At 37.2% G+C, this 24519-nt stretch overlaps 1 protein-coding gene across 1 annotated transcript in view; it reads left to right on the top strand.

Annotated features, from left to right (window-relative positions):
* The first annotated feature begins 15523 nt into the window (after window positions 1-15523).
* Window positions 15524-24519, top strand: part of St8sia4 (ST8 alpha-N-acetyl-neuraminide alpha-2,8-sialyltransferase 4) — an 82978-nt gene continuing 73982 nt past the window's right edge. The window contains exons 1-2 of the mRNA XM_090331582.1: window positions 15524-15971; window positions 22651-22782. Of these exons, the coding sequence (XP_090187708.1) occupies window positions 15859-15971; window positions 22651-22782 (245 nt within the window). The 5' untranslated portion in view covers window positions 15524-15858. The remainder of the gene's footprint in view (window positions 15972-22650; window positions 22783-24519) is intronic.

The raw sequence follows: 24519 nt of genomic DNA on the forward strand, positions 1-24519 counted from the left end.
TGTGTACCTAAGACTATTTTCTTGAAAAAAATATGTAAGTTTAAACTCCTATGTATATATATAAATAGGTGATAACACAGAGATGTATATTTTATATGTGTGTGTCTACATATATATGCAGATATACAGATATACAAAAGTATATCAGCATTTAGGGCATAAAATGCAGTAAACACAAAAGAAAATTTAGCAAATTATTCTTTATCAAATTGTGTAAAATTGGGTAAATTGTACTCTGTCATCTGGTTGTTCTTAAGCAATTAAAAATATGAAAAAGCAAAACCACAGATCATTGGAAAGCACTTGGTAGTTGTTCTTAAATGTTTTTTTTTAATATTTAAGTATTATCTTTTTCTATCTGGTATGGAGGACTATATATATCTTTCCAAAGGTAGAGCTGTTTTATTTCATTTACTTTGTTTCTATTTAGTGTGTCTTCCGTGTAAGACTTTTATTCAGATGCATTTATTAAGACATGTCATGCAGGAATCTCCTGAACAAAAGAACTGCATCATTACTAGTCTGTTGATTTTCATCCACATTTCAAGCTCCAGCCATTAGAATGTGAAGAACATAATATACAGAAACGTCTGAGAAGAAAAATAATGTGATGATGCCTCAAAAATTTCTGCTAGATCTCTTGCTGGATGTTTGAAATAAAGATTTTTCTAAAGCCAAAGTCTTCATTGGGAAGACAAATAGAACAGTCACAGAATTTGTTCCTTAGGCGCAGACATGTGTCAAAGAAATTGATGTTATTTGTTCTTAATCTTAGATTTGGGCAATGTTATTACTAAAGCCAATTCACATGCTACATTAAGAAATAAAACATTCAAAATAAAATATTTTAGCAACAAGTATGAATTACAAAGTAGAGTCAATCTTAGAATGTGTCTAATAAAATAACCCACAATTTGAATAAAAAGAAAAAGAAAATTATTTAAAAATTCACACAAGTACAAGATCAAAAGCAATGCTCTGGCCAGGAACCACTGGCTCACACCAGTAATCATAGCTACTCAAGAAACTGAGATTTGAGGATTTTGGTTCAAAGCTAGCCCAGATACAAAAATCTATGAGATTCTCATGTTCAATAAACTACTAAAATATAAAAATAAAATATAAGGGGCTAGGAGTTTATCCTACTGGTAGAGTGCTTGCCTAGCATGCACAAACATCTAGGTTTGATTCGTTGGTACTACATACATAGAAAGAAAAAAAGCTGGAAGTGGGGCTGAGGATCAAGTGGTAGAGCTCTAGCCTTGAGAAAGTCCAAGGACAGTATTCAAGCTGGAGCTCAAGACCAGGACTGGCAAAAAAGAAAAAAAGAAAAATAAATAAAAGCTCAAGGACAATACCTAAATGCTTCTTTTAAGCAGCATAAATTGCATATAAACAGAAAAGAGTGCTCTGCAATTAAGTTATTGATGTTTAGTTTCTTTCATTTTTAGCTATAGTAATGAAAATTACTTCTCTTACCATGAAATTATCCTTATATTTTATCATTTTAAGAGAGAGATCTATTCCTCCTGCAGGCTCTCACCAGTGGATTCTTCTTTTATCAATTTCTTAGATCAGTTTTCAAATGGGCCCATTATCACAGCTGTGTTTACCCATATACCTGCCCTTTTAGTTCCCACTTTCATCATTTAAGACATATTTAAGCTCCCTGGTATTCATAGTCTTGAATTGCCTCATAATAGTCCATACAAGTTATACCATGGAATCTTACTTCTACCTATACCAACTTTTTCCAGTTGGAGTTTGCAAATATACCTATGGCCCTATAGATATTTTCAAATATGTTGTTATTTTAGGTTTAATTTGCACAAAAGTGAAAGTATGTGCATCTTTTTATCTCTGAGCCTGAGTTGCTTCACTCATGAACATCCATTTTCTTACAAATGACATTATATTATTCTTCCTGATGAGTGACTAAAATTTGACTCTAAAATCTATGTATCTATGTATCTATCTATCTATCTATCTATCTTACCTATTCTTCTTTTTCTCCCTTTTTTCTAGTCCTGGGGTTTGAACTCAATGCCTGGACCTTTCTTAAGACTAGAGTTCTACCATTTGAGAGCCACAGACCACTTCCAGCTTTTCTGTGTATGTGGCACTGAAGAATTGAACCTGGGGCTTCATGTATAGAAGGAAAGCACTCTACCACTAAGCCATGCTCCTGGTCCCTATCTTACATATTGCCGATCCACTCTTTGGTTTTAGCACATGTAGTTTATTTCCATGACTTAAATATTGTGAATAGTTCTGGAAGGAAGTGGAGTGTGTATGTAGCCAATAAACATATGAATAAATCTCTGGCAATAAAGAAAATGCAAATCAAATCAAGAGTGATTCAGCTAAAGCATATGCACACACACACACACACACACACATAAGTAAATCCTGTATGGGGGTGGGTGAGAATGTGGAAAGGAATGACATTGATAAAGATGTATTCCATTTATAAACTGCTTTGTTAAGTGGCAAAAAATCCTGTATAGTTGAAAAGTCATGGTAATATAACAGTAAGTCTCTAAATCCATGTCCTTACGCTTCAGAGAGAGAAGCATAAAATATTACATGTCCTTCACAACTTACCTTTCTTAGAATTTGCATAAATATTTTACAAAATCATTTTCACAAATCTTTTATATGTTTTTCCTTTTAGTATGCTGATTATAATAAACTTCATTGTGTTAATTTTCTTACAGCCATTTTCCATTTCTGGAACTTTTAATTTATAGTGTTCAGTTAGTAATACATCTTCCTACTTCTGTCCTTGGCTATCTCCCTCTCATTTCATAGGTCTTTCTATTTTTATGAGTATAAATGGTTTGATCTCAGAACACCACATTCCTTAGGTTTCTCTTGATTGGCTATTACTTGAGCTAGCTCTCTAGCTTAGATGTTTGCTTTTAATTAGAGCTAGAGCCCCACAAATTTTCTGAGTGGGCTGGCTTTGAATACAATTGCCTGGATCTTAGCCTCTCAGAAATAAGGATTTCAAATAAATTTGCAACCAAGAAAAAAAGGTAAAGAAAAAACAACAACAACAAAGAAAAATAATCTTGTTTCAATTTCTTGGAGTTCATTTCGATAAATATTATTTTATATGCTCGTACGTATGCAGCTATTGAGCCTTGGTGATCTTCTCTTATAAATATCCTCCTTTGGTCTCACTGTGTAAATGTCTAGAGATCTGTACAATTCACCATTTCCCGGTGTCTATTTTGTGTTTTACCATCCAATGTATTTACTTGTAGGTGGATAAGCTCATTTTAGTTACTACAATGAGGGAATCCACACAGCCTATTCATTAGACACCATGTTTGAAAAAGAACTACACAACTTGTAGATGGAGACAGAAGGGAAAAACTGGGAAAGAGGGAGGGAAGGATGACACTAAGGGGTGACATTGATCATTGCATGCATAAAAAGGTTTGTTATATGTTAACTCCTTTGTACCATTACTTAAATATAATAAAAAGAAAACATAAAAATTTAAAAAATTATAATAAATATTTCAATGGCATTGATCAAGATTCATTGTACTCACAAACTGACATGCTATATTGAAACCTCGTTATTCAAATACTTAAGTATAATTTTAAAAATAAAACATATTTTCCATTAAAAAAGGAATGTACTCATTACCAGACTTATTTAACTGTAACCCCATCTGTCCATCACCTTTGCGCTATATATATATATATATATATATATATATATATATATGTATTTGAAACTGGGATTACAGGTATAAACAACCAGTACATAGCTACTCCCATATTTTGAATTAGGATACCAAGTCCTTAGAAGGTCATGGAAATTCTATTTTGAGAAGAACTTTATCACTCTCTGGTACAGTGCTCTGCCGATTCCATTGGAGCACTAATTAACAATAGAATGACCTTCATTTTCCCTCATTTCTTTCAGATTAAATTTCTAAAGAAGAGGAACTATTGTGTATTCTACATTATATTCCATGCCAAGAGTAATGCCTAACAGTATGAACTGCTTTCAACTATTTTATTAACAAAATAATTGATACCTTATTCAAATTTATAGATACCATTTTAGTTCATTTTTAATCAATAAACTGTGATAACAAAAAGTGAACGAGGTCCAATGACTCCTTTGAAATGCTATCTTTCTCTTTAACCCCTTAACTACAACTTGCAAATCGCTATACCAGAGATTCAGTGGTTTACATGCATCGACTGGTAATCTGTGGTATCTATTTAGTGTAGTTTTGCCATTTTAATGAAATAATACCTGACAAGGGATAGTTTTGATATTTTTCTGTAGGTTCGTATATCCAGAAAGAACCTTTAGCATCTATGGACAAGTATAATTGTCTCCATACAGACTGTTCACAAAAGAAACTGAGGATTCCTTTAAAAGTTTTCCTCTGTTGTAGGGTAGCACTCTTTGAATTTTATACACAATAAATGTTACAATCTCCTGAGAACTCACTGTAGATGCATTTACTCTTCTGTCAAAAATATAGAAGGTGAATATATCCTCTTGGCTTTTTCTTCCCTTCACATATTTCTAGCTAAATCATGCATTCAAAAATGAAGTCATTTTATGGTTAGGTCAAACAAGAATTATAAAAAAATCAAGGCATATTATATCTTTCGTGAGCAATTTTAAAATGCATTTTTTCTTTTCTGTAGTGACTGGAATACAAGTTGAGCTCATATAAATGATTAAAATTTACATAAACTATGCTTGTGAGACTGTTGGGTTTAGCCACATTGGTTTTACAATCCCTAGGCATTGACATAAAGATTTCTGGTGGAATGCAGGGAATTGTGATTGTGGTAATGCAAAGGGAAGATCAATTATTTATATTACGTTGGGAAGGCATGGGTCAGATGTGAAATAGACTCATTATTTTTCTTTTATTCCCACAGGCTCTCTCCAATAAGTGTCTATTGATTCACTTTTCCCAGAGCAACTTTCCCTTGCTGACACACTACGCATTTTTTAGGCTTAGCCTTCAAATTTAAATCACAAATTCTTGAGTTATTTGTTTAACTTCTCACTTTACAAAACTTGATATTATTATGATTTAAATATATTAAAAAGGCAAACAATAAATGGCATTCTCTAATATAATTGTTTAAGCATTCAGGATGAAAACTATTATGTAAATAAAGCAATGGATAAAACTACTGGAAGAAGCAAAAGTTACATACAAAGTAAAATGGTCAATTGCTACTCACTTTTACCTAATTATCACACCAAAATAGTAACTAAGTATTTCTATGGTAATTTTAAGACATTTAAATTGCTGAAGATGAGTGTGTGTCTGAGTGGGTATGTGTCTGTGTTCATGCATGTATATTTAGTTTCAATCCACTTTTCAACAAACTAAGTCTCCTGAGGACTCTGGTCACTAGCTTGTCAGCTTATATGAGTATGCTATTATTTTTCTTAAAGCCTTAAGATATTAATCACCAAAATATCATTTGAAATGTTACCTGGTTTACAAATTTTAATTTCCAAAAGACTAGTTCATTTATTGGCATATATCTTGAAGCAATGTTTGTCAAAGATACTCATTAGGAACTTTTAGAGTTATTAAGCAGTTATGACCTGTGTGGACCTGTAAAGAGAAAATGTTTATTGTTGTTTCCTCTGTCTCCTATCACATTATGGATTGAAGATAATATAAAAGGGAGATGAATTACACAAAGCAGAAATTAAGATCATAATTAAATTGGGAAATTTGAAAAAGAAAATTCCTGAGAGGAAAGAGTTGATCAAATGAAATTCAAAAGAGTATTTTAGAAAGTCTATATTGAAGGGAGAACAACCATAAACCATAAACACCTTCCACTGTTCAACTGTATTATTTTTTGTCTTTTGTTTTTTGGTTCTGGGGTTCAGCTCCAACCCAGCCCTTTTTTGAAGTTGTTGTTTGCTTGTTTATTCTTCTTTTAGCTCTCTTCAGTAGGAAAACAGGCTGGAGAACCATTAGCTTGCTGATTGATCTGTTCCTAGCAGCATTTTCCTCTTGTCATGTTTGATCAGAAATTGACAAAGAAAGAGAAAACAAAATAATGTGTCATGGAGTAAAAAGCTAGGATTTCCCAAAACATGTGTAGTGTAGTGCATGTTATATTTTTATTATATGAAGATTCATACATTATTAAATTTGGACTAAGAACACTGTAACTGACTTTTGCCAATTAATATATACATGTATATACATTCAACAATTAAAAAGCCCTCAAAGGACATTCAAAATAATACAAATTGATGAATGTTCAACTAATTGTTAGTAACATTTGATTTCAAGATTTAAAAATCAGATTCAAATGCACAGGACAATATTGTTAGTTATGTGTCAAACAATGAGGCAGAATAGAAAATAAAAGTAATATATCTTCTCGTGTCCCAGAAATTATATTAAATAGATGTCTGTGTCTTCTATCTAAAGCCAAGGTTACTCTTTTATGAAAACTTCTTGATATCTAGTCATAAGGATGAAAAATATATGAGAAGATTGATTCACAGATATAGAAAAAAATCCATGAAAATTTTATGTATTTACACAGGAGGATAAATGTATTTATTTAGATAAATGTTCAAACTAGAAATCATACACATAAAAAAGGAACTGAGTTACTTAATAGTTAAACAGAAGTATTTGCTCATTTAATACTTATTTATTTTCTGTGTATTTACTCCTGGACAAAACAAAACAAAAAGCCCAGAACTACAAATAATCACCATTGAAAGTAATCTACATGGTTAATGTTTGTTGTTTATTGTGTCTACTGGCTTGAGCCCAGAGGCTGGGTGCTGTCCCTCAGCACTTCTGCTCAAGGATAGTGCTGTACACTTTGAGCCACAGCATGGCTTCCTGCTTTGGAAATAGAAGTCTCAGAGTCTCATGGGGACTTTTTTTGCCAGGGCTGACTTAACCATTGTTCTCAGATCTCAGCATCCTGAGTAGCGAGGATTACATGAGATTTCTCTCTGCCTTCTCATCATAGAATTAACCACTAAACTCAGTGTTGTTTTTCTTTTCATTTCGTTACAAAACCCTCTACTATCGTTGAATCCCTCTGGTGCTCACTTTCGTTTGTTGGGAGACTTTCAATTATTTTTCTTATTATACATATATAGATGCTTTATATGCCTTTTTGCTTCACATTTGTTAGATGATCTAAAAAAAATCAAGGAAATTGAGATTTTCTAATATACTAGGATATAAGAGGATATAATCGCTATTTTTTTTTCATGTCTTTGCTTTCTGGTACCAGAAAAGTGATGTCTGCAGCTTGAATTTTTCTGGCTGAAATATTTTGAAGATGGTATTTCACTGACTTTTCTGCACAGGCTGGCTTTAAGTCATAATCCTTAGCATCTTCCCTCCTGAGTAGATAAGATTATAGGCTGAGCCATCAGTACCAAAGTAGAACATAAGTGTTCAAAGTATTCCTTAATAATCCTTGGAATTTCATTTGCAATTCTTTTTTTATCACTTTTCTTTAACTCTCACTTTGTGGTTTGCATCCTCTGTTTTGTTTCTTTTATGTGTTTGCCACTGTTTATCCTTGCAAAGAATCAAAAAATCAACTTTTTGTTTCATAGAGTCATAAATTTCTATCAGTTAGTTGATACTTTGCTTTCTACTATTACTTTCCAACTCTGCTTTTTAAATTACATTTGTTCTTATTTATCAAAAAGTTCAGACTTTTTATTTGACATTGTTTTTGTATAAGAACCTAGAGACAGAAGATTTTCTCTTAGAAAAACTTTGAAAAAAAAAACTTTAAAGATATTCTAAAAGCTACAACAGGTTATGTTTAATGTGTTTTATTGTCATTTTTGTTGTTTGTCAGTCCTGGATCTTGAACTTGGGTCCTAGAAGCTGTTTTGGAGCTTTTCTATTCAAAGTATTTTTTGAGTCACAACTCCATTTATGGTTTCCTAGTGGTTAATCATATATAAATGTTTCACAGAGTTTTCTTCTCAGGCCAACTTTCAACTACATCCTCAGATCTTGACCTGAGTAGCTAGGATTACAAGCCTGAGCCACCAGTGCCCAGCTATGTTTAACATTTTTGATTGTACAATTTTTTTTCCCTTTGGTCAGTCATGAGGCTTGAACTCTGAGCCTGGGCAATGTCCTTGAGCTCTTCAGCTCAAGGCTACCACCCTACCCCTTGAGCCACAGGGCCACTTCCTGTTTTCTAGTCATTAATTGGAGATAAGAGTCTCACTGACTTTAGTGCCTTGACTGGCTTTGAACCCCATTCCTCAGATCTCAGCCTCCTGAATAGCTAGAATTACAAGTGTGAGCCACTGCACCTGGCTTGATTCTACATTAATGTAGAAAAAAATTCTTTAGTAACTCATCTCATTCAGTAGTGAGTATATCTGATTATTTTCTATACAGTTTCTTGTTCATTAATTTTCAGTATTATTCCTTGAGTCCTGATAAAGCTATATAAATTTTTTTAACATTTGTTTTGCTGTGCCCAGAGGAGGGTCCCCCAAGGAAGACCACCAAAATCAAGGCACCCGAAATGCAACAGTAAGGGTTTATTGCAGGATACAAGCCAGGCAGGAAACTCTTCCGCAGGCACTTGGCAGCGAGGCTGGGAGGAGTTGATAGTCAGGGTTTACACAGCCTTTTTAAAGGCAAAAATTACACCTATCAGGTGGTAGAGTGAGACACGGAGCTTCCCTGGCTGGTGGAAACTGATGGAAAGTTCTCAAGCCAGCTGGGTCCCATTCAACTGTCAGAGAGTAGTTTTTTGGTTTTGTTCTGAAGGGGGTGGGTCTGTGGGGTCTCTACAGTTTAAAATTCAGACACATGGTAGACTTTTTAGGACATTTTGTGTGATGCTGCGAAGAATGTGTATTCTGAGGATCAGTTCTGAAATATTATGAAGAGAGAAGCTAGAGCCATTTTATTTACAGAACTCTAAAGTTCTTGGTTGATTTTTTTTCTGCATGATTTATCTATTGATATGAATAAGGATTAGAATCACCTACTATTATTGTGTTACGGGCTATGATCCAGTGTTTAGAAATGTTTGCTCATAAAATAAAGTGAAATAGGGTGCCCCAATTTATCTGCTTATATGTTCTACTACTGAAATATCATCTTAAATGATATTTCATAAATAGAAAGTGACCTTTCTGTCTCTCCTTACCAGTTTAGTCTGAAGTTTGTGTTTTTAAACTATCAATGTAGTCACTTCTATATTCAACCTGTATTTGCTTTGAAAACACTTGTGTATCTGTTTATCATTAGCTTCCTTTATTTTAAACATCTTCTTCCTTTCTACTTTAACAGTAATGAATTGCTTTAGTATTCTTTATAATGAGAAGTTTTTATTTCTTTTTAATTATGAAGGATAGCATCTTATAATTTAGGTTAGCAGTTGTATTTCTTTAAGAAATACTATCAATGTAGTCACTTCTATATTCAACCTGTATTTGCTTTGAAAACACTTGTGTATCTGTTTATCATTAGCTTCCTTTATTTTAAACATCTTCTTCCTTTCTACTTTAACAGTAATGAATTGCTTTAGTATTCTTTATAATGAGAAGTTTTTATTTCTTTTTAATTATGAAGGATAGCATCTTATAATTTAGGTTAGCAGTTGTATTTCTTTAAGACTTCAAAGACTCATTTTGCTTTAAAGAATTTGTTGAGAAATATATTGTGTTTTCTAAATGGATTTGCATTTTCTGTATTCTGTCCTTTTTTCTATATGTAAACAGTAGACATACTGTTGAATGCATTCCTTGGCGAGCTTCTTTGATCATCTTGCTTGTTTGGAGCACTAAGAATAGCTTGTACTTATATCACATTTCTGTCCTGGAGAGTTTTTTTTTTATATTTTATTGACTATATTTTCTATGATTGTAGCTTATACTTTTTCCTTCTTCTATGTTCATAATGTTTAGATTTTGTTTCTTCATAGTCTTTTAATTTTGATATTTTAAGAGGTTCAATTCATGTTTCATTCATTCTTCTTTAGTTTACTTGTTGTCTTCATCTTTATGTTGTGATGAATTTAACCTTGTCTTCAAGGTATTATCTTATCTCCAAGGTATTACATTATCTTCAAGGTATTATCTCCCTTTACAGTAGTTTCCAACTAATGTACTGGGTATTTCACTTCAAGAATTTCCTTTTTTTGTGTGAATGTCTGTATTCTTATAAAGATTCTTTCTTCGTGTATTTCATTTTCTTTATGTCATTTGGCTCTCTGGGTTTTTTTTTGTTGTTGTTGTTGTTTTGCCAGTCCTGGGCTTGAGCTCAGGGCCTGAGCACTGTCCTTGGACTTTCTCAAGGCTAGAGCTCTACCACTTGAGCCTCAGCACCACTTTCAGCTTTTTGTATGTATGTGGTACCAAGGAATTGAAGCTGGGTCTTCGTGCATGCAAGGCAAGCACTTTAACCACTAGGCCAAACTCCCAGCCCCAGGCTCTCTGGTTTTTATTTATTTATTTATTTGGGGGTTCCTATTCATGTCCTCCTTAGCTTGATCATTCTTAGAATTATTTTATAGCTTTTTTCTGAAATTTTATACATTTCACTATCGCAAGTGTTTGGTATTGTGCAATAACTGACTTTTTTTTTTTTTTTTTTGCCAGTCCTGGGCGTAAGCTCAGGGCCTGAGCACTGTCCTTGGACTTTTCTCAAGGCTAGAGCTCTACCACTTGAGCCTTAGTACCACTTCCGGCTTTTTCTAAGTATGTGGTACCGAGGAATCGAACCCGGGTCTTCATGCATGCTAGGCAAGCACTCTACCACTAGGCCAAACTCCTGGGCCCGCAATAACTGACTTTTGGAAGTGTCATGTATTATTTTTTGTATTTCTAGTGTGAATTAAATTCTGTGCATCTGATGTCAAGCAATTTGTTTAGATATTTAATCAGTTCTAATCTTCCAGTTGAAGCATTGTCAATATCCAAGGAGAGAAGTATAATGCCTGGGGACAGATCTTATTTCTGTCCTTGATCTTTGGTGGCAGAGTGGAGAGGTATATAGCACAGTAACCAAGCACTAGCACTTCTCAGGGTAATGGAGCTGACCCTTAACTCTGCTCAAGTCATGATCAAGCTAGCTTCAGCTTTTCAAAGAAGAGTTAGCTGTCCACTTCTGAGCTCCTTTCAATATGAAAACTTCCCTTCCTAAGTGCTTCGAGCTGCTGCTGACCTGTGATCAGCTTTAGAACCTGTGACTGAGCAGGTTTCCTTTGCATTTGCCAGAAATCACAAGCACCTAAGACTAAGGGAGTTCCTTGAATGGGTTGTAAAATGGGGGTGCTAACTAGGACACTTATTCTTCACTAGCTGAGGGAGAACTAAGGGACCCAGACAGTCTACCTTCCTGTCTCTGTATTCTCAGATTCACTCAAATGTTTTCTTCCCTGAGGGGAAGGCAATGAATCTTACATCATTCTGAGAGTCTGACCTTAGAGCTCTGAGTCTTACCTGGCAACAAAGATACATTGTAAATGGTTCCTGGAGACGTGTCTTATTGCTTTTAAACTGCAAGGCTTTAAACATCCTGGTGTTTGAAAGCAGGATCTGGACATCATATGATTTGGACAGTATGGAGGTAGAGCCTTCAGGCAAACACATGAGGAGATGAGTTGGTTCTTTCAGATTTGTCCTAGCAGTCCTAAATCAAACTATGTAAATCATGTGACTTTAAGAGCATAAATTCTGTATTCTGAGTTTCACCTGGCAGGCAATACAGGTAGGCAATTCCAGGCAGCACCCAGAATCTGAATTCATTGGTTTAGTATCCTCAAGGAATAGGGATTTTCTTTTCACCTGGAAAAAATAATGGTCTTCAGCAACTAGTTTTTGCTGCTCCCCCTGTTCAAACTTCTTTTCCAAACCAACTCAGACATGTTTCTTCTCCACAACTACCAATGGTGATCATCTTTTACCCTGAAAATTCTCTGAATTATGATTATTTCTGGTTTTTGAGCCTCAGAATAGAACAAGCTTGGCATCCTGGTCTAACATAAGGGGAATAGCAAGTGTCTTTCTTCACTTCAGCTAGACTCTCAGAAACAATTACTATCACTCAAATCCCCACATTTTGTTAAGGTCTGTAGAAACTGCGGGTCTACCCTGTAACTACAATTGCCATTTTACCCCCATAAAATGATTAGCAGTGGAGAGGGACTGGGGCCAAACAACAGAGACATTTTATGACAGAGAAACTACATTGTAGTATTAGGTAATAGCAGATAAATGTCATCATTCAACAAAAATAAATAGAATTTACAAGATCAAAAAACTGTCTCATGTGAATTATAATATACGGAGATAATCAAATGTATGTACATAATATATGTATATATTATGTATCATATTTATAATTTACATCACATAGATAAACACTGATCACAAGGGAGGCCAATAGTTACAGATTTGGGTATTAGAGAAATGTTTGTTTTGTTCTTCTTGCTTTTTATAAACTTGTTATTTATTTTTTTGTATGTGGGTCATGAGGCTTGAACTCAGTGTCTCAATAAACAGAACTAACCAAAGGAACAACAAACAAACACCTGTGATGAGTCATTAAACCCCACCAATGAGATTAAAACTGTCCATTTCTCCCCAGCTGAATTTGAGGGCAAAGTTCAACAAACAAAATATGAATTTGCATTAAGGAAAAGGATAGCCATGCCTCATGACTGTAATAATCCTAGCTACTCAGGAGGATGAAATCTGAGGATCAAGGTTCAAGGCCAGTCTGGGCACAGAACATCCTGAGATTCTTATCTCCAATTAACCTCTAGAAAAACAGGAAATACGACTTGGTTTGAGGGTAGGGTAGTAGCCTTGTGCTGAAGAGTTTAGGAGCAGTGCCCAGGCCTAGTTCAAGCCCCATGACCCACAAAAACAAAAACAACAACAACAAAAAAAACAAAAAGAAAAAAAAGATAAAGTAGCATTAAATGCATTGCTAAGTTATACAAGATGGGTAATTTCAGAATTGGGCTTAATGACAGCTATGTATGTAGATACATATTTTATAATTCACCATAATTAAAACATGATATTATCACTATAGGAAGCTCAAATCCTTGAGTCTCCCAGAGTCATTATCATCTTTCAGAACTGGTTACTTCAACAGAAATGCCTTTCTACTTATCAATTTCATATACAACAACTGTTTCTCTTCTGACCTTTAATTTTGTCTTATGTACTTCCATATTTGGTTCTTGGAGTTCTTTAGGGTAACAGCTGGATTTGAATTTTTCCTATCTGGTCGAAGTAAGTGTTATTTAGAGCTGTCCCATGAATTCAAATCATATTTTTTCTTGAAGATTTTTCAGGGCCTTTATTTGTGGGGACTGTTTCAAGTATGTTACTGTAACATCTTAAGGTCACAATGAACCTCATGCTTTTCCTTCCCACTTCCTGTTTTAACAATGCTGACCTGCCCCAAGAACGGGTGATTTTTTTTTAGTCATGTCTGAGGTTGTACAAGATTTCTTTCCCTTCACTAATTTAACCTTTCTGCCTTTGTTACTCTTAAGCTTTTAGAAAGCTATAAAATCTTTGTACCGTCTACCAGGAAGTTCCTCTCCCCTGCTAGCAAAAACTTAAAACAGCTAATCTATCTTATTCTACACAAGAACTTATCCAGATACCAAGTGTAAATTTTCAACTATATAATCTAGTTCGTGGTGCCATGTTGAAAATTACCTGTTAAAAGCTATTCTTCTTTGAACTTGCATTGTCTACTTAGATGGCATGTTTTTCATCCCTATGTTTCTGTCACTTGACACATAGCAGTTGCTCAAGAAATTCGGGGAGAATTTAATTACATTATACATATGACTTCATTGTAGTCAGAGCTATACTTTATCTGAAGTCCAAAATATGTTTGCATATTGCTGAAAGTCCAACATTTAGGCTAGAGTATTTAGCATCCTAACCATGACACCCTTCATCTTTCAGCTCCCTTTAAGAAAGAAGTTTCACTTTAACCTTGCAGTTTCAGCTAGTTGAGGAGTAATAGCAATGCGTTAATGCAAGTGCTATTTGTCTAGACATCAATAAACTCAAAGACTCCCAGTGGGCCACTTGTAGTGTCGATAAAGGCTTATAATTATTGCTCCTTGGGGCATTTTGTATCCAACCCTTTACTTTACTCCTCTGTAAAGACAAAGCCTTTGAAAATTGGGATAGCTGAAACTTTTTAAACCCTAAGTGAGATGTGGCAATTATTATTGGAAACCCTCCTTTTCAGGGGCGTTTTCAATGCAGCAGGTCCAGCACAGAGCTTCCCACAGCTAGACAAGCACTGTATTGCAGAGCCACATCTCCAGCCCCTGGAACTTTGGGATTTTGAAACAATGATGTGGGATGTTGCTATTTTAAGCTGTCTACCCAGGCAGTAGTCCCATGCTTGCTGAAGATGGGCCATGGGCCTCACATTTTCAAGCATTGGAAGGTTCTAACTCTGAAAACCAAGAGTCGACAACTGCTAGAACCACTCTTCAACTTGAGTAGATAGGAATTCAGTTCCAGAGAGGATCAGGAGCCTCAGCGATCCTGAGACTAGAGCAGAACAACATGGGAAATCTGAATTCCAGGGACTGGAGGTGCGAAGTGGTTGCAAGATAAATTGCTACAGCTGCTCTTCCTGGGAATTCTGTCTGTGCAGTGAAGTGTGGAAGACACTGGAGTTGTCTTGACTTCTTCATGAGTTCTCCAAAGCACAGAATCACGTCAATATGCCATAAAGTTCTGGATGACACCTCTGACTTCACTTGTTTGTCTGCAGATTCATGAGCAAGTCATCCTCCAGCCAGTCCACACACCCTCTCATTGACTCCTTTACGTGTTGGTACTTACCAGGTTGGTCTGTGCACTGAATCACCAGCGTTCTGCTCCTTCCTCCTCCCAGACCCCTTCCTCTTGACACTGGAGGGCGTGTGGCTGCCTGGACGCCTTTGCACATTTAGCAGAGAAGCTAGAGGGGAAAGCTAGTGACTCTTCTTGCAACCAGCCCCGAACTCCCAGCTTTATCCAAAGCATTCCTCCCACGGGATGCGACTCTCATCTCATCTTTTTTTTTTTTTTTTCCCCCAGATGAGATACACTAGCCACATTATTTCAGAGAATCTAGAGTTTCTAGGTGCAGAAATCTGCCGCTTTGATGACCTAGAAGAGTGTGTGTGTGTGTGTGTGTGTGTGTGTGTGTGTGTGTGTGTGAGAGAGAGAGAGAGAGAGAGAGAGAGAGAGAGAGAGAGAGAGAGAGAGAGAGAGAGAGCACGCGCGTGTGAATGTGAGCTTCCTCCCTCCACACAGCGCTGAGCCAGAGCCTGCTACGTTACTATCCGAGCTGCCGGAGGCCTCGCAAGGCAACAGCAGCCTCCGCCCCCTGCGCTTGGCGATTGGCTGCTTTTGCTCATCATTTCCCCGCTAGCGAGAGGGAAAGGCCAGCGACGCCCCCGAACCCAGCTGCAGAAGCGGCCGCCACCTCCGAGGCACAAGGTGTCACATTTGAAAAGAAACCTGCGCCCCAGGGAGGCGGCGCGGGGAGACCGGAGCTGCGCGGGCCGGCGCGGAGCGAGCGAGCGGCTGGCCGGCGGCGGGCGGCGCGGACTGGGGAGGAGCTCGGCCGGAGAGGACCCTACGACCTGCTGTTGGGATCCTCATTCCACGCTCTCCTCGCATATCTTTTTTTTTTTTAATTTCCGATCCCTTTCTCCACTCCAGTGGACTATTTCCCTAAAAACAAAAACAAAAACCAAAAACCCCACAAAAACGGAGCTGTTGTATCCAGCCAAGGTGCGGGAAGTGGGCCAAGCAGGACTTTCCCGGGCAGTCAAGATGCGCTCCATTAGGAAGAGGTGGACGATCTGCACCATAAGTCTGCTCCTGATCTTTTATAAGACAAAAGAAATAGCAAGAACTGAGGAGCGCCAGGAAACGCAACTCGTCGGGTAAATGCAAAGCTTCCTTTCAGGATATAACCAAAAAAAAAAAAAAAAGTCACGCCATCAATGAAATGTGCTCACAGACGGTAATGGGATAGTAGGTGTGTGATGATGCGAGTGTGTGTGTGTGTGTGTGTGTGTGTGTGTGTGTGGCTGGTGTGGTGGTGTCATGTATGCCATCACAAAGGCTGTTGTTGTGGTATGCAGGCTTCAGTGTGCTGCTTCTGGTAGTTTTACTTGCCCCAGTGTGGTAGAGTCAGTTGTTTTATTTATTTATTTATTTATTTATTTATTTATTTATTTATTTATTTATTCTTTGGCGCTGGGTGCTTTTCTCCCCCAAGGAGAAGTAAATGCAGAACTGCCAACAAAGAACGTGTGTCCTCTGGGGCTTCCAGCCAGTGGGCAGAACTCGAGCGAGATGTCTTTATTCTCCAAAAGGCTGCTTCTCCCCCCACCCCTCTCTAACTGCCTTATCTAGAGAAATAGAGAGAAAAAGAACAACACGGGTCTCCTGTGGTTTTTCTGCTCTTTTCTCGGGGTCCGGTGGTAAATATGTAGATTTTTATTTATTTATTTATTTTTAAATTTGAGTTGGAAATGACAGTAGCGCCAAAGATTCTTCCCTATTTGCTCTTTCACGGCTAAAACTCGCTGGTGTCATGGTTACAGTTTTAGAAGGAACTGGTGGCTGGTATTTTCACATGCTAAATTCTATTTCTTGAGTTCGCCTAGCTGAATTCAGAATCTCCTTGCCCCGTTAAGTTCTCTAAATATCACACTTCCTTCCTCCCCGCTCTCTTCCCCTGCTCCCCCAGCCTTTGAAGTTTACCCAGGGGGTGGGTGGTGCGACTTTGTGCTGCTGAATAGCTAGGGAGTGCTTTCTGAGGATGCAAAACCCAGTAGTCAACTATGTTCGGAAGTCCTGTAGCTGTGATCCGCCCTTTTCCAGAGGCACCCACCGTGGGGAACTCTGCCGCCCTCGTGTTTCTTTTTCTCTGACATTACTAAAACGAAGGAGAATGACGCTGTCATTGTGTGTGTGTTTGTAAGCTCCTGGCTCAACTTATTGCATGCCATTTAGTATTCTTGCTCCTCCCATCCAAGTGAGCAAAACGCAGGTCAGTCAGTCCTCACCCAAGGAATCGCTTTTCTGTAAAGCATCAGGTAAGCAGCAGTACTGTAAAAAGGGGACAAGCGAACGAGGACAGGCTTTTGGGGGGTTTTCTTTTCTTTTCTTTTCTTTTTGTCACCAGTAGACTTTTTCAGGGTCTCTTTTGACCAAAAGAAACAATAAATAACAACACGCCAAGGGGTCCTTTACCCAGACGTGGAGGATTTGAAAATCTTGCCTTGCCAATCAATTGTCAGAAAGGAAGTGTTGGGAGGGGGGCGTGGGCATGTACCCCGCCAGACCTGTGGATGTCAGGTAGACAAAGGCGTCTTTGGAAGGTGGTGGACCCGCGCTCGTGGGAGCTCGTGGGAGCCCCAGTGAGAGGGGCGGAGGCTGGGCGTGAGGGTAGAGGCCCTTTGTTCCTCCCCTTCTGAGCCAGTGGGCTCCAAGGATGAGCCTGAACAAAGAGCTTCCATCTCCACTGGACCGGGGCCGTTGACTTGGGACCCTGGAGAGCAAGAGTGGGCAGGGCGCTGGTTGGGGGTGGGTGCAGGAAGAGGAGGGTTCCCCCCCTAGATTCCCCCTATATCCACCCTGGGCCCCCCTAAACTGTGGACACCAACGTGGGAGCGCACTAGAAGTCCCTCCAGAGGAATGGCCAGATTCAGGACACCCACATTTCACAGGCGGCATTTCTTGGTGGCCTTTCATAGCCTTGGGAGGAAACAGCTGGCTGGTGGAGGGCTGTCTGGGCTGGGGCTTCAGCCTGCAGGCTTCTCCAGCTGAGTTGTGGTTTCTTCCCAATTCTTTAGTGAAGGCTTGGGGCGGGCTCTTGAATGAACCAAACAGGAAGAGCCATGCGCAATAAGTCCCATCCCTTCATCCCGGGATGCTAGCAGCGAGTCTGAAGAATGGGTGATAAAGCAGCAGAACTGCCTTTTGGGGAAGAAAGCAAAATCGTTTCGTCTGAAATAGGCAAAAAAAAAAAATCACTTTTCTTGCTAAGAGAGTAACCCAGCTCCGCCTCCTTAATTAAAGCCCGTAATTGTAGCCCTTTATAAAAGCCAGGCAGCAAGCTGGCTCCCCTTCTCACACCTCTGCCTGGAAGCCTTGGGAAGCCTGCACTGTCCCTCAGTCTATTTCTCCTGTCTGGACTTAGCCTTGCCTGGAGCAAATATCCAGATATTGAGAAAGAGAAGGGCTTCTAAGTTGTTAATGTCCGTTCCCTGCCCCCACCCCCGGACGAAACAGTCAGTGGAAAGGCTAGTGATGCAAAACTCGTGTTTCCTTTTCCCCACTCAGGAATCCACTCATCCAACTATTTCACTATGTCATTGACTCTCTTCTTCCCGAAGCTAGGTGGACAGCCCAGGTTTGAGATGAGATAACTACGGTAGAGGTGAAGGTTGGGGTCTGGAGCTGTGCTCAATTCTGCACTTAAAAAGTGAAGGAGACAAGTTCTGTCCTTTGGGGGGCACTGCGAGCCTTGTAGGTGGTCAGGAGCTCCTCTCTTCTATAATCCTTTTGTCATATGGCATCATCCCTCCTACGTTTTGATTAAGCTTTCCTGTTGTTTGCAGGTTTGTTGTTGTTCCTCAAAAAGAAAGCAGTTTCTTTATGTCGTTGACCTCTGTCCTCCCTTCATGGAAAGTTCCATCTGCAGTCAGTGTAGCAATACTTTTCTTATATGGCATGCTAAATGGTGGTTTTAAACAGAAAGAGATTACCAGCAAAACTTTTCCACCTAACATTCACTTCTCATATTTCTACAGGAACACTAGCAGGTTTTTGTTGTTTTGTTTCTTGTTGCTTTGTAAGGAAAATCCCATAATAGTTTGAGAATTATTGAGTGGCAGGGAATTTGGCTTAGTGGTAGAGTGTTTGCCTAGCATGCATGAAGCCCTGGGTTCTATTCTTTGGTACCAAATATATAGAAATAGCTGGAAGTGGTGCTGTGACTCAAGTGGTAGCCTTGAGATAGCTAAATGACAGTGTCCAGGCCCAAAGTTCAAGAATTACTGAACACCCAAAACTAATCTTTTGCTTCATAAATCTTAAGAGTTGCTGCAAGTATTTAATACATAAAGTATAACTCAGAATGCTTTGGGAGTATGGAGGGGTATGACTTTGGCTTTTTCTATTCTTTTTCTGAGTAGGAATTAGAGTCTATAATTTCACTGGGTCTATGTGCCCTTTGGAGCTATAATTGAAATGAGTTTTAAGATCTGCACATGTAAGATGTATCTGTATCTCATTTAATGAGATAAAGACAAAAATGTACAAATTTCAGTTTCTAAAAATAGTTGTTACCTTAAAACTCTTTTCCTGGTTAATCACAAATGAGATTTTAGCTTACCCTTATTAGTATCCAGAAGTGTTTCCTTCAAAAAATATCCTATAGCATTAGTTTATTTCATTAAGTAACCCAAGCATTTGCCTGGAAGTTAATAAAACTGGCAGGGCAGATAAGTGATAAGCACTCAGCATATGACAAACGTCAACAAGTTAGTTTCAGTTTGATCTGCAGTAGTAGACCACAGTTTTGTAAAGCAGGAATCCAGGATTTGGGCTTTATTTCAGATATTTTGTTTGCAATTGTACTAGAATCCACAAGTTCAGATAAATCATCTCATCTTTACTTTCAGTTGTTTTACTCTTGGGGAATGAAAACACACAGTTGTTTTCTTCTTATGTGCAGACTTAGTGTGTATTTTTTTTCATGATTACTATGATTACTTTCATAAAGTTTTACACTGTGAAAAAACCTGAACTTAGTGCAAAGGGAGCATACTCATTCCAAGTCAAGTCATGTAGACTCTCCATGGGAATCAATGGACTTTAGGGATCTAATTTCCAGCAGTGAATTTAATCACATTTGCAGTGTACTGCAGCCTTGACAGAATAAGTTGAGGTGAAGCTTGGACTGGTATCTAAGAGAGAAAGGAAACTATTAGTAAACACTAAGTAACAAAACAATTTTTTTCTGCCACTGGTATCTAAAAAATGGTCTTTGTAGATTTTTTTTTACATATAAGCAGGACTATGTAATATATTGCTTTTATGTTGAATGATTTCTTTGAAGTGTTTTTTGTTCTTCCCCTTTAAGAATGCATGTTGAATATTTTTATAGATAGTCCTTTTTTTCAGTGCAGCTGTTCAAAAGTCAGGGCAGATTTGAAATAAGAAACAATCAGGGGGTGGAAACATCCTTTATGCTGTACACTCACAGGAAGGAAGTCTTTTCTAAGACAAGAGTGCTACTAAGATCACATGTGAAAAATCCTTTGGTATTTGTTTAAGTTTATACAAAAACTTCCCTAGAGCCTCAGACAACACTTGGCTTGGCCTTCTCACACATGAATCCCATTGATGATAACGGAAAATGTGCTGACTGGTAAATAGGCTTTTATTCGAAGCTCTTTCTCGTGATTAAAAGCTTGTTATGTGACCCATGGTCAGTTCAATAAAAACAATTCAAACATCAATAGTAACATGATAGTTACAGTAGTAAACATGGGGGTGTCATATTCATGATGTGATGTGAACTTTTCAAGTCAGTTTAAAAATTTTGGACATTTTGAGACGCTTACACCAATATCATGATGAACATTGGGCAGGCCACAATGTTTGAAATCTTTTAGAACCTTATGAGAGGCAGAAATTATTATTATAATCACAGCAGTTTATGAGAATAAAGACAATGATATTATCAGGACAGTTATTAGTGGTATGAAATTGCAAAGACCCTTCCCTTCCCAAAGACTGATGAAACTCATTCTGAAAAGAGTACAGGTTAACTTCTGATTGTATTTACATTTTATTCACATGCAATTATTACTATTAAATGTGTAATATAAGATTTGACATCTGGGCCACCTCATGTTTCCTCACATTCTTGATGACCTCTATGAAGTGACTATTGTCAGCTATCCAGAGACATATATTTTCATTGGTAGGATGTTTTAAAATACTAATTTTTAATAGAGCTCTAAACTTCACAGACAGTAGCTTGATACGATGCTTTGAGCTGGTACAAATTTAAACTACATGTTTAAAAAAGAATGAGAACCAAAATACCACACTTTAAGCCTCCAATTACAGACTTCATCCAACAGCTGTTACACAAGAAATGTTTCCATGGATAGTCAGAGAGGATTGCCTACATAATAAACACACATTTAGACATTATGACTAACAAATAATCATGTTACTTTACAGCCACATCATGAGAGTCTGAAAATTAAAAGTTGACATGAAAGGAATAAATGCACATATTGAAATGGCAAAGAGTTTTGTGCATTCATCCTAAATAGTAAGCTATTTCACTCTTAGAGTCTGGATTTCCATCAATAAATTACAAATAAAATAGTCTATTGAGTAATTTATCACTTACCTATAAATAGCCTAATGATATAAGTGTCATCATTGTTCTCTTATCTTCACCAATATCATAGCATCCAATACTGCCTCTTCACTTGGTACATGATCCTGATAAAACCGATTTTAAAAGTGTGCTTCATTTCTGACTAAAATGCTAGGAGTGATGGTCACCAAATGAATTTTGTTCCTCCTACTCCCATCTATTTCCCCTGAACTACTTCATTTTTGACTGGTTCTGAGGCCAACTTTAAAAATTAACACTAATAATACTTCACAAGTTATTTTTTATAGAGAACCACTTAATCCCTAATGTCATTTCATATTGGATTCATGTTGTTATGATTGTCAAGTTTAAGGTTAGGCCAGTGTGATCTAGAAAAATGGTCATGAACACAAAGCTAGTAAACATTAGAATCAACAATATACCCGGATTTCTTGATACTCCAAACTATCCATAATTCAAAACAATATTTCTTTGCATTATGCATATGTGCCTTTTATGGGAACAAAATCATCTTGGATGTCACAGTTTAGAGGAGATACTTTTTCTTTCAAGCAAACTTATTTGTGGGGGTGGGGCTATAGCCAGGAAACTGGGCTTGGATAAGAATTATTTTCTTTAAGTATCATGAGAGCTTTTTTTATATAAAAATAATTTCTGTTTGAAAAAGGATGTTGGAATGCAATCATATTCATTTAATTCTCATGAGGGACTCACAAGAATTTATCTAAGGGCCCCAAGCTTGCTAGACAGGTGTTCTACAGCTTATATGAAGTCCTCAACCCTTTCTTGAGCTAGTTACTTGTCAGCTAAAGTCCCATAGTTTTGTTGGTGATCAGGTCCAGCTTCGCAGCGTAATTCACCTACCTGTATCTTTTCCCTACCTGGAATCAAGTATAATCACACTCAGCTGCTGTCTAAGATAGGATCTTGCTACCTCTTTTACCAGGGCCAGCCTTCAACTGTGATTCTCCTGATCTCTACTTACTGAGCAGCTAGAATGATGCTTGCAAGAGCCATCACCCTTGATCTCACTTAATTATGTTAACTGTTCTGGTGCTTATATTGCTCCTTCTAACTGAAGAAAAATACATTGTCTCATTTGTTAAACCATAATGTGATTATGCCTTGTGCTAGTTAGACAAAACACTTCTTCCTTTCACAAAGCTTGTCATTTTGTTTTCTTTCAGAGATGGTGAACTCAGTTTAAGCCGATCACTTGTCAATAGCTCTGATAAAATTACTCGAAAAGCTGGGACATCAATCTTCCAGCACTCCACAGAAGGTTGGAAAATCAATTCCTCTTTGGTCCTGGAGATAAGGTGAGTTTCTTTAATAAGGCATAATAAATTTCACATCATTTTCTCAAGTATGTTGGATCTGTCAAACATATTGAACACGTGATGTATAATTTAAGTATCAATGCTTTAATAAAAAGTGAACCAGTTCCACTTCATGTCCTTCTCTAAAGAATATAAAACCATAAAATAGATCATTATATGATGAAACAATTAAAGATGAATATGGTAATATTGAATATAATATTTTATACTAGTGGAATAAAATATTCATCTGACTACTAATATCTGAAATATTTTAATTTGTTCAGCATGTGCATGTATTTTGAGAATTGCTTTTTAGTTTTTCTTATGGAGTTTTCATTCTGATCTTATGTTTTCTCAAGTTGATGAAACAGATCATCAGCTTGTGTTTTGTTGATATTCTAAGTAGAGTTGATCTATCCATGGATGATGTCTCTGTGAGCTTATGTAAAATGTGGGTAAAAGTAAGATAATACATTTTCTGTCTACATAGTATACATTTTCCAGAGTATATATTATAGGTGAAATAAACTCTTAAAATAACATGCAATACATATATATATCCAGGGAAATAATTTCCTCTATTATAATTCTATTATTAATAAGGAAAATTAGTATTATATCTTCCTAATTGTGGAAAAAGGAAACATGCTATCTTTTTTTTCTAGTTTTATTACATCACTGATGGTAGCCATATCTAAATTAAGGCATTTTAGACTTATATCTGTAAATCAGAATTCTAAAACTTCAGGAAAAGTTTTTCTGTACATAATAAAATGATTATAGTTTTTAGCATTAGAAAAATATTAATTATTCAATATTTGACTATTACCATAAAATTTTATAACAGAATCCAGGCTATTTGCCTGGATTATCTATTCACTTTCTTTTCCTCTTCATCTAGTGGATTAAAATCAGGGCCTCACTGCACATACTATGAAAGCACTCTTCCACTGGAGTCACATCCCTATCCATGCTACTTTGGAGATAGGGTCTTACCTGGCTAACGTGGCCTGGGCTGGCCATGAATTTTTTATCCTTCTTCTAGGGATATAGTTGTCTGCTACCATGCCAGATTCCATGCACTTCATACCTACACATAACATGGGTTAGAAACAATTAGGAAGAAAAGTTTATTACACTCTCATAAAGACTATGCAAAACAGCTCATAGAATATATTTGAGCAAAGTAATCACTACCTGTTGAAGTTTACTTGAAAGAATGTCTGGAAACTTAAATAGAAAGGAGTCTCAGACAATTTTAATATTGAGTGGGCTAATTTGTATTAGGACCTGGAAGTGATGGTAGATGAACCAATAATCTATCCACAGCAACGTTGATTGCTTTATGTTTGGTTACTTTTAGTTTAGGGTATGCTTTTTTTCATTTGGAAGCCAAGTGCAAGAATGAGAAGTATCAGGCATGATGGCTTTATCAGGTGATATTTTGAGGCTAGAGTATAGCTATGGATGGCAAGAATAAAAATCCTGGATTAAAAATCACAGTTTGGGGGGAAGGGAGTTTGGCCTAATGGCAGCGTGCTTGGCTAGCATGCACAAAGACCCAGGTACCTCAGTACCACATACACAGAAAAGCCGGAAGTGGTGTGGTGCTGTGGCTCAAATGGTAGATCACTAGCCTTGAGGAAAGCCCAAGGACAGAGCTCAGGCCCTGAGTTCAGTTCCCAGGTCTTACAAAACAAAAACAAAAACAAAAACAACAGAGTTCTTATAATG

The sequence above is a fragment of the Megascapheus bottae genome, chromosome 4, assembly GCF_031878675.1.
Source record: "Megascapheus bottae isolate mThoBot1 chromosome 4, mThoBot2.hap1, whole genome shotgun sequence".
Taxonomy (NCBI): Eukaryota; Metazoa; Chordata; class Mammalia; order Rodentia; family Geomyidae; genus Megascapheus; species Megascapheus bottae.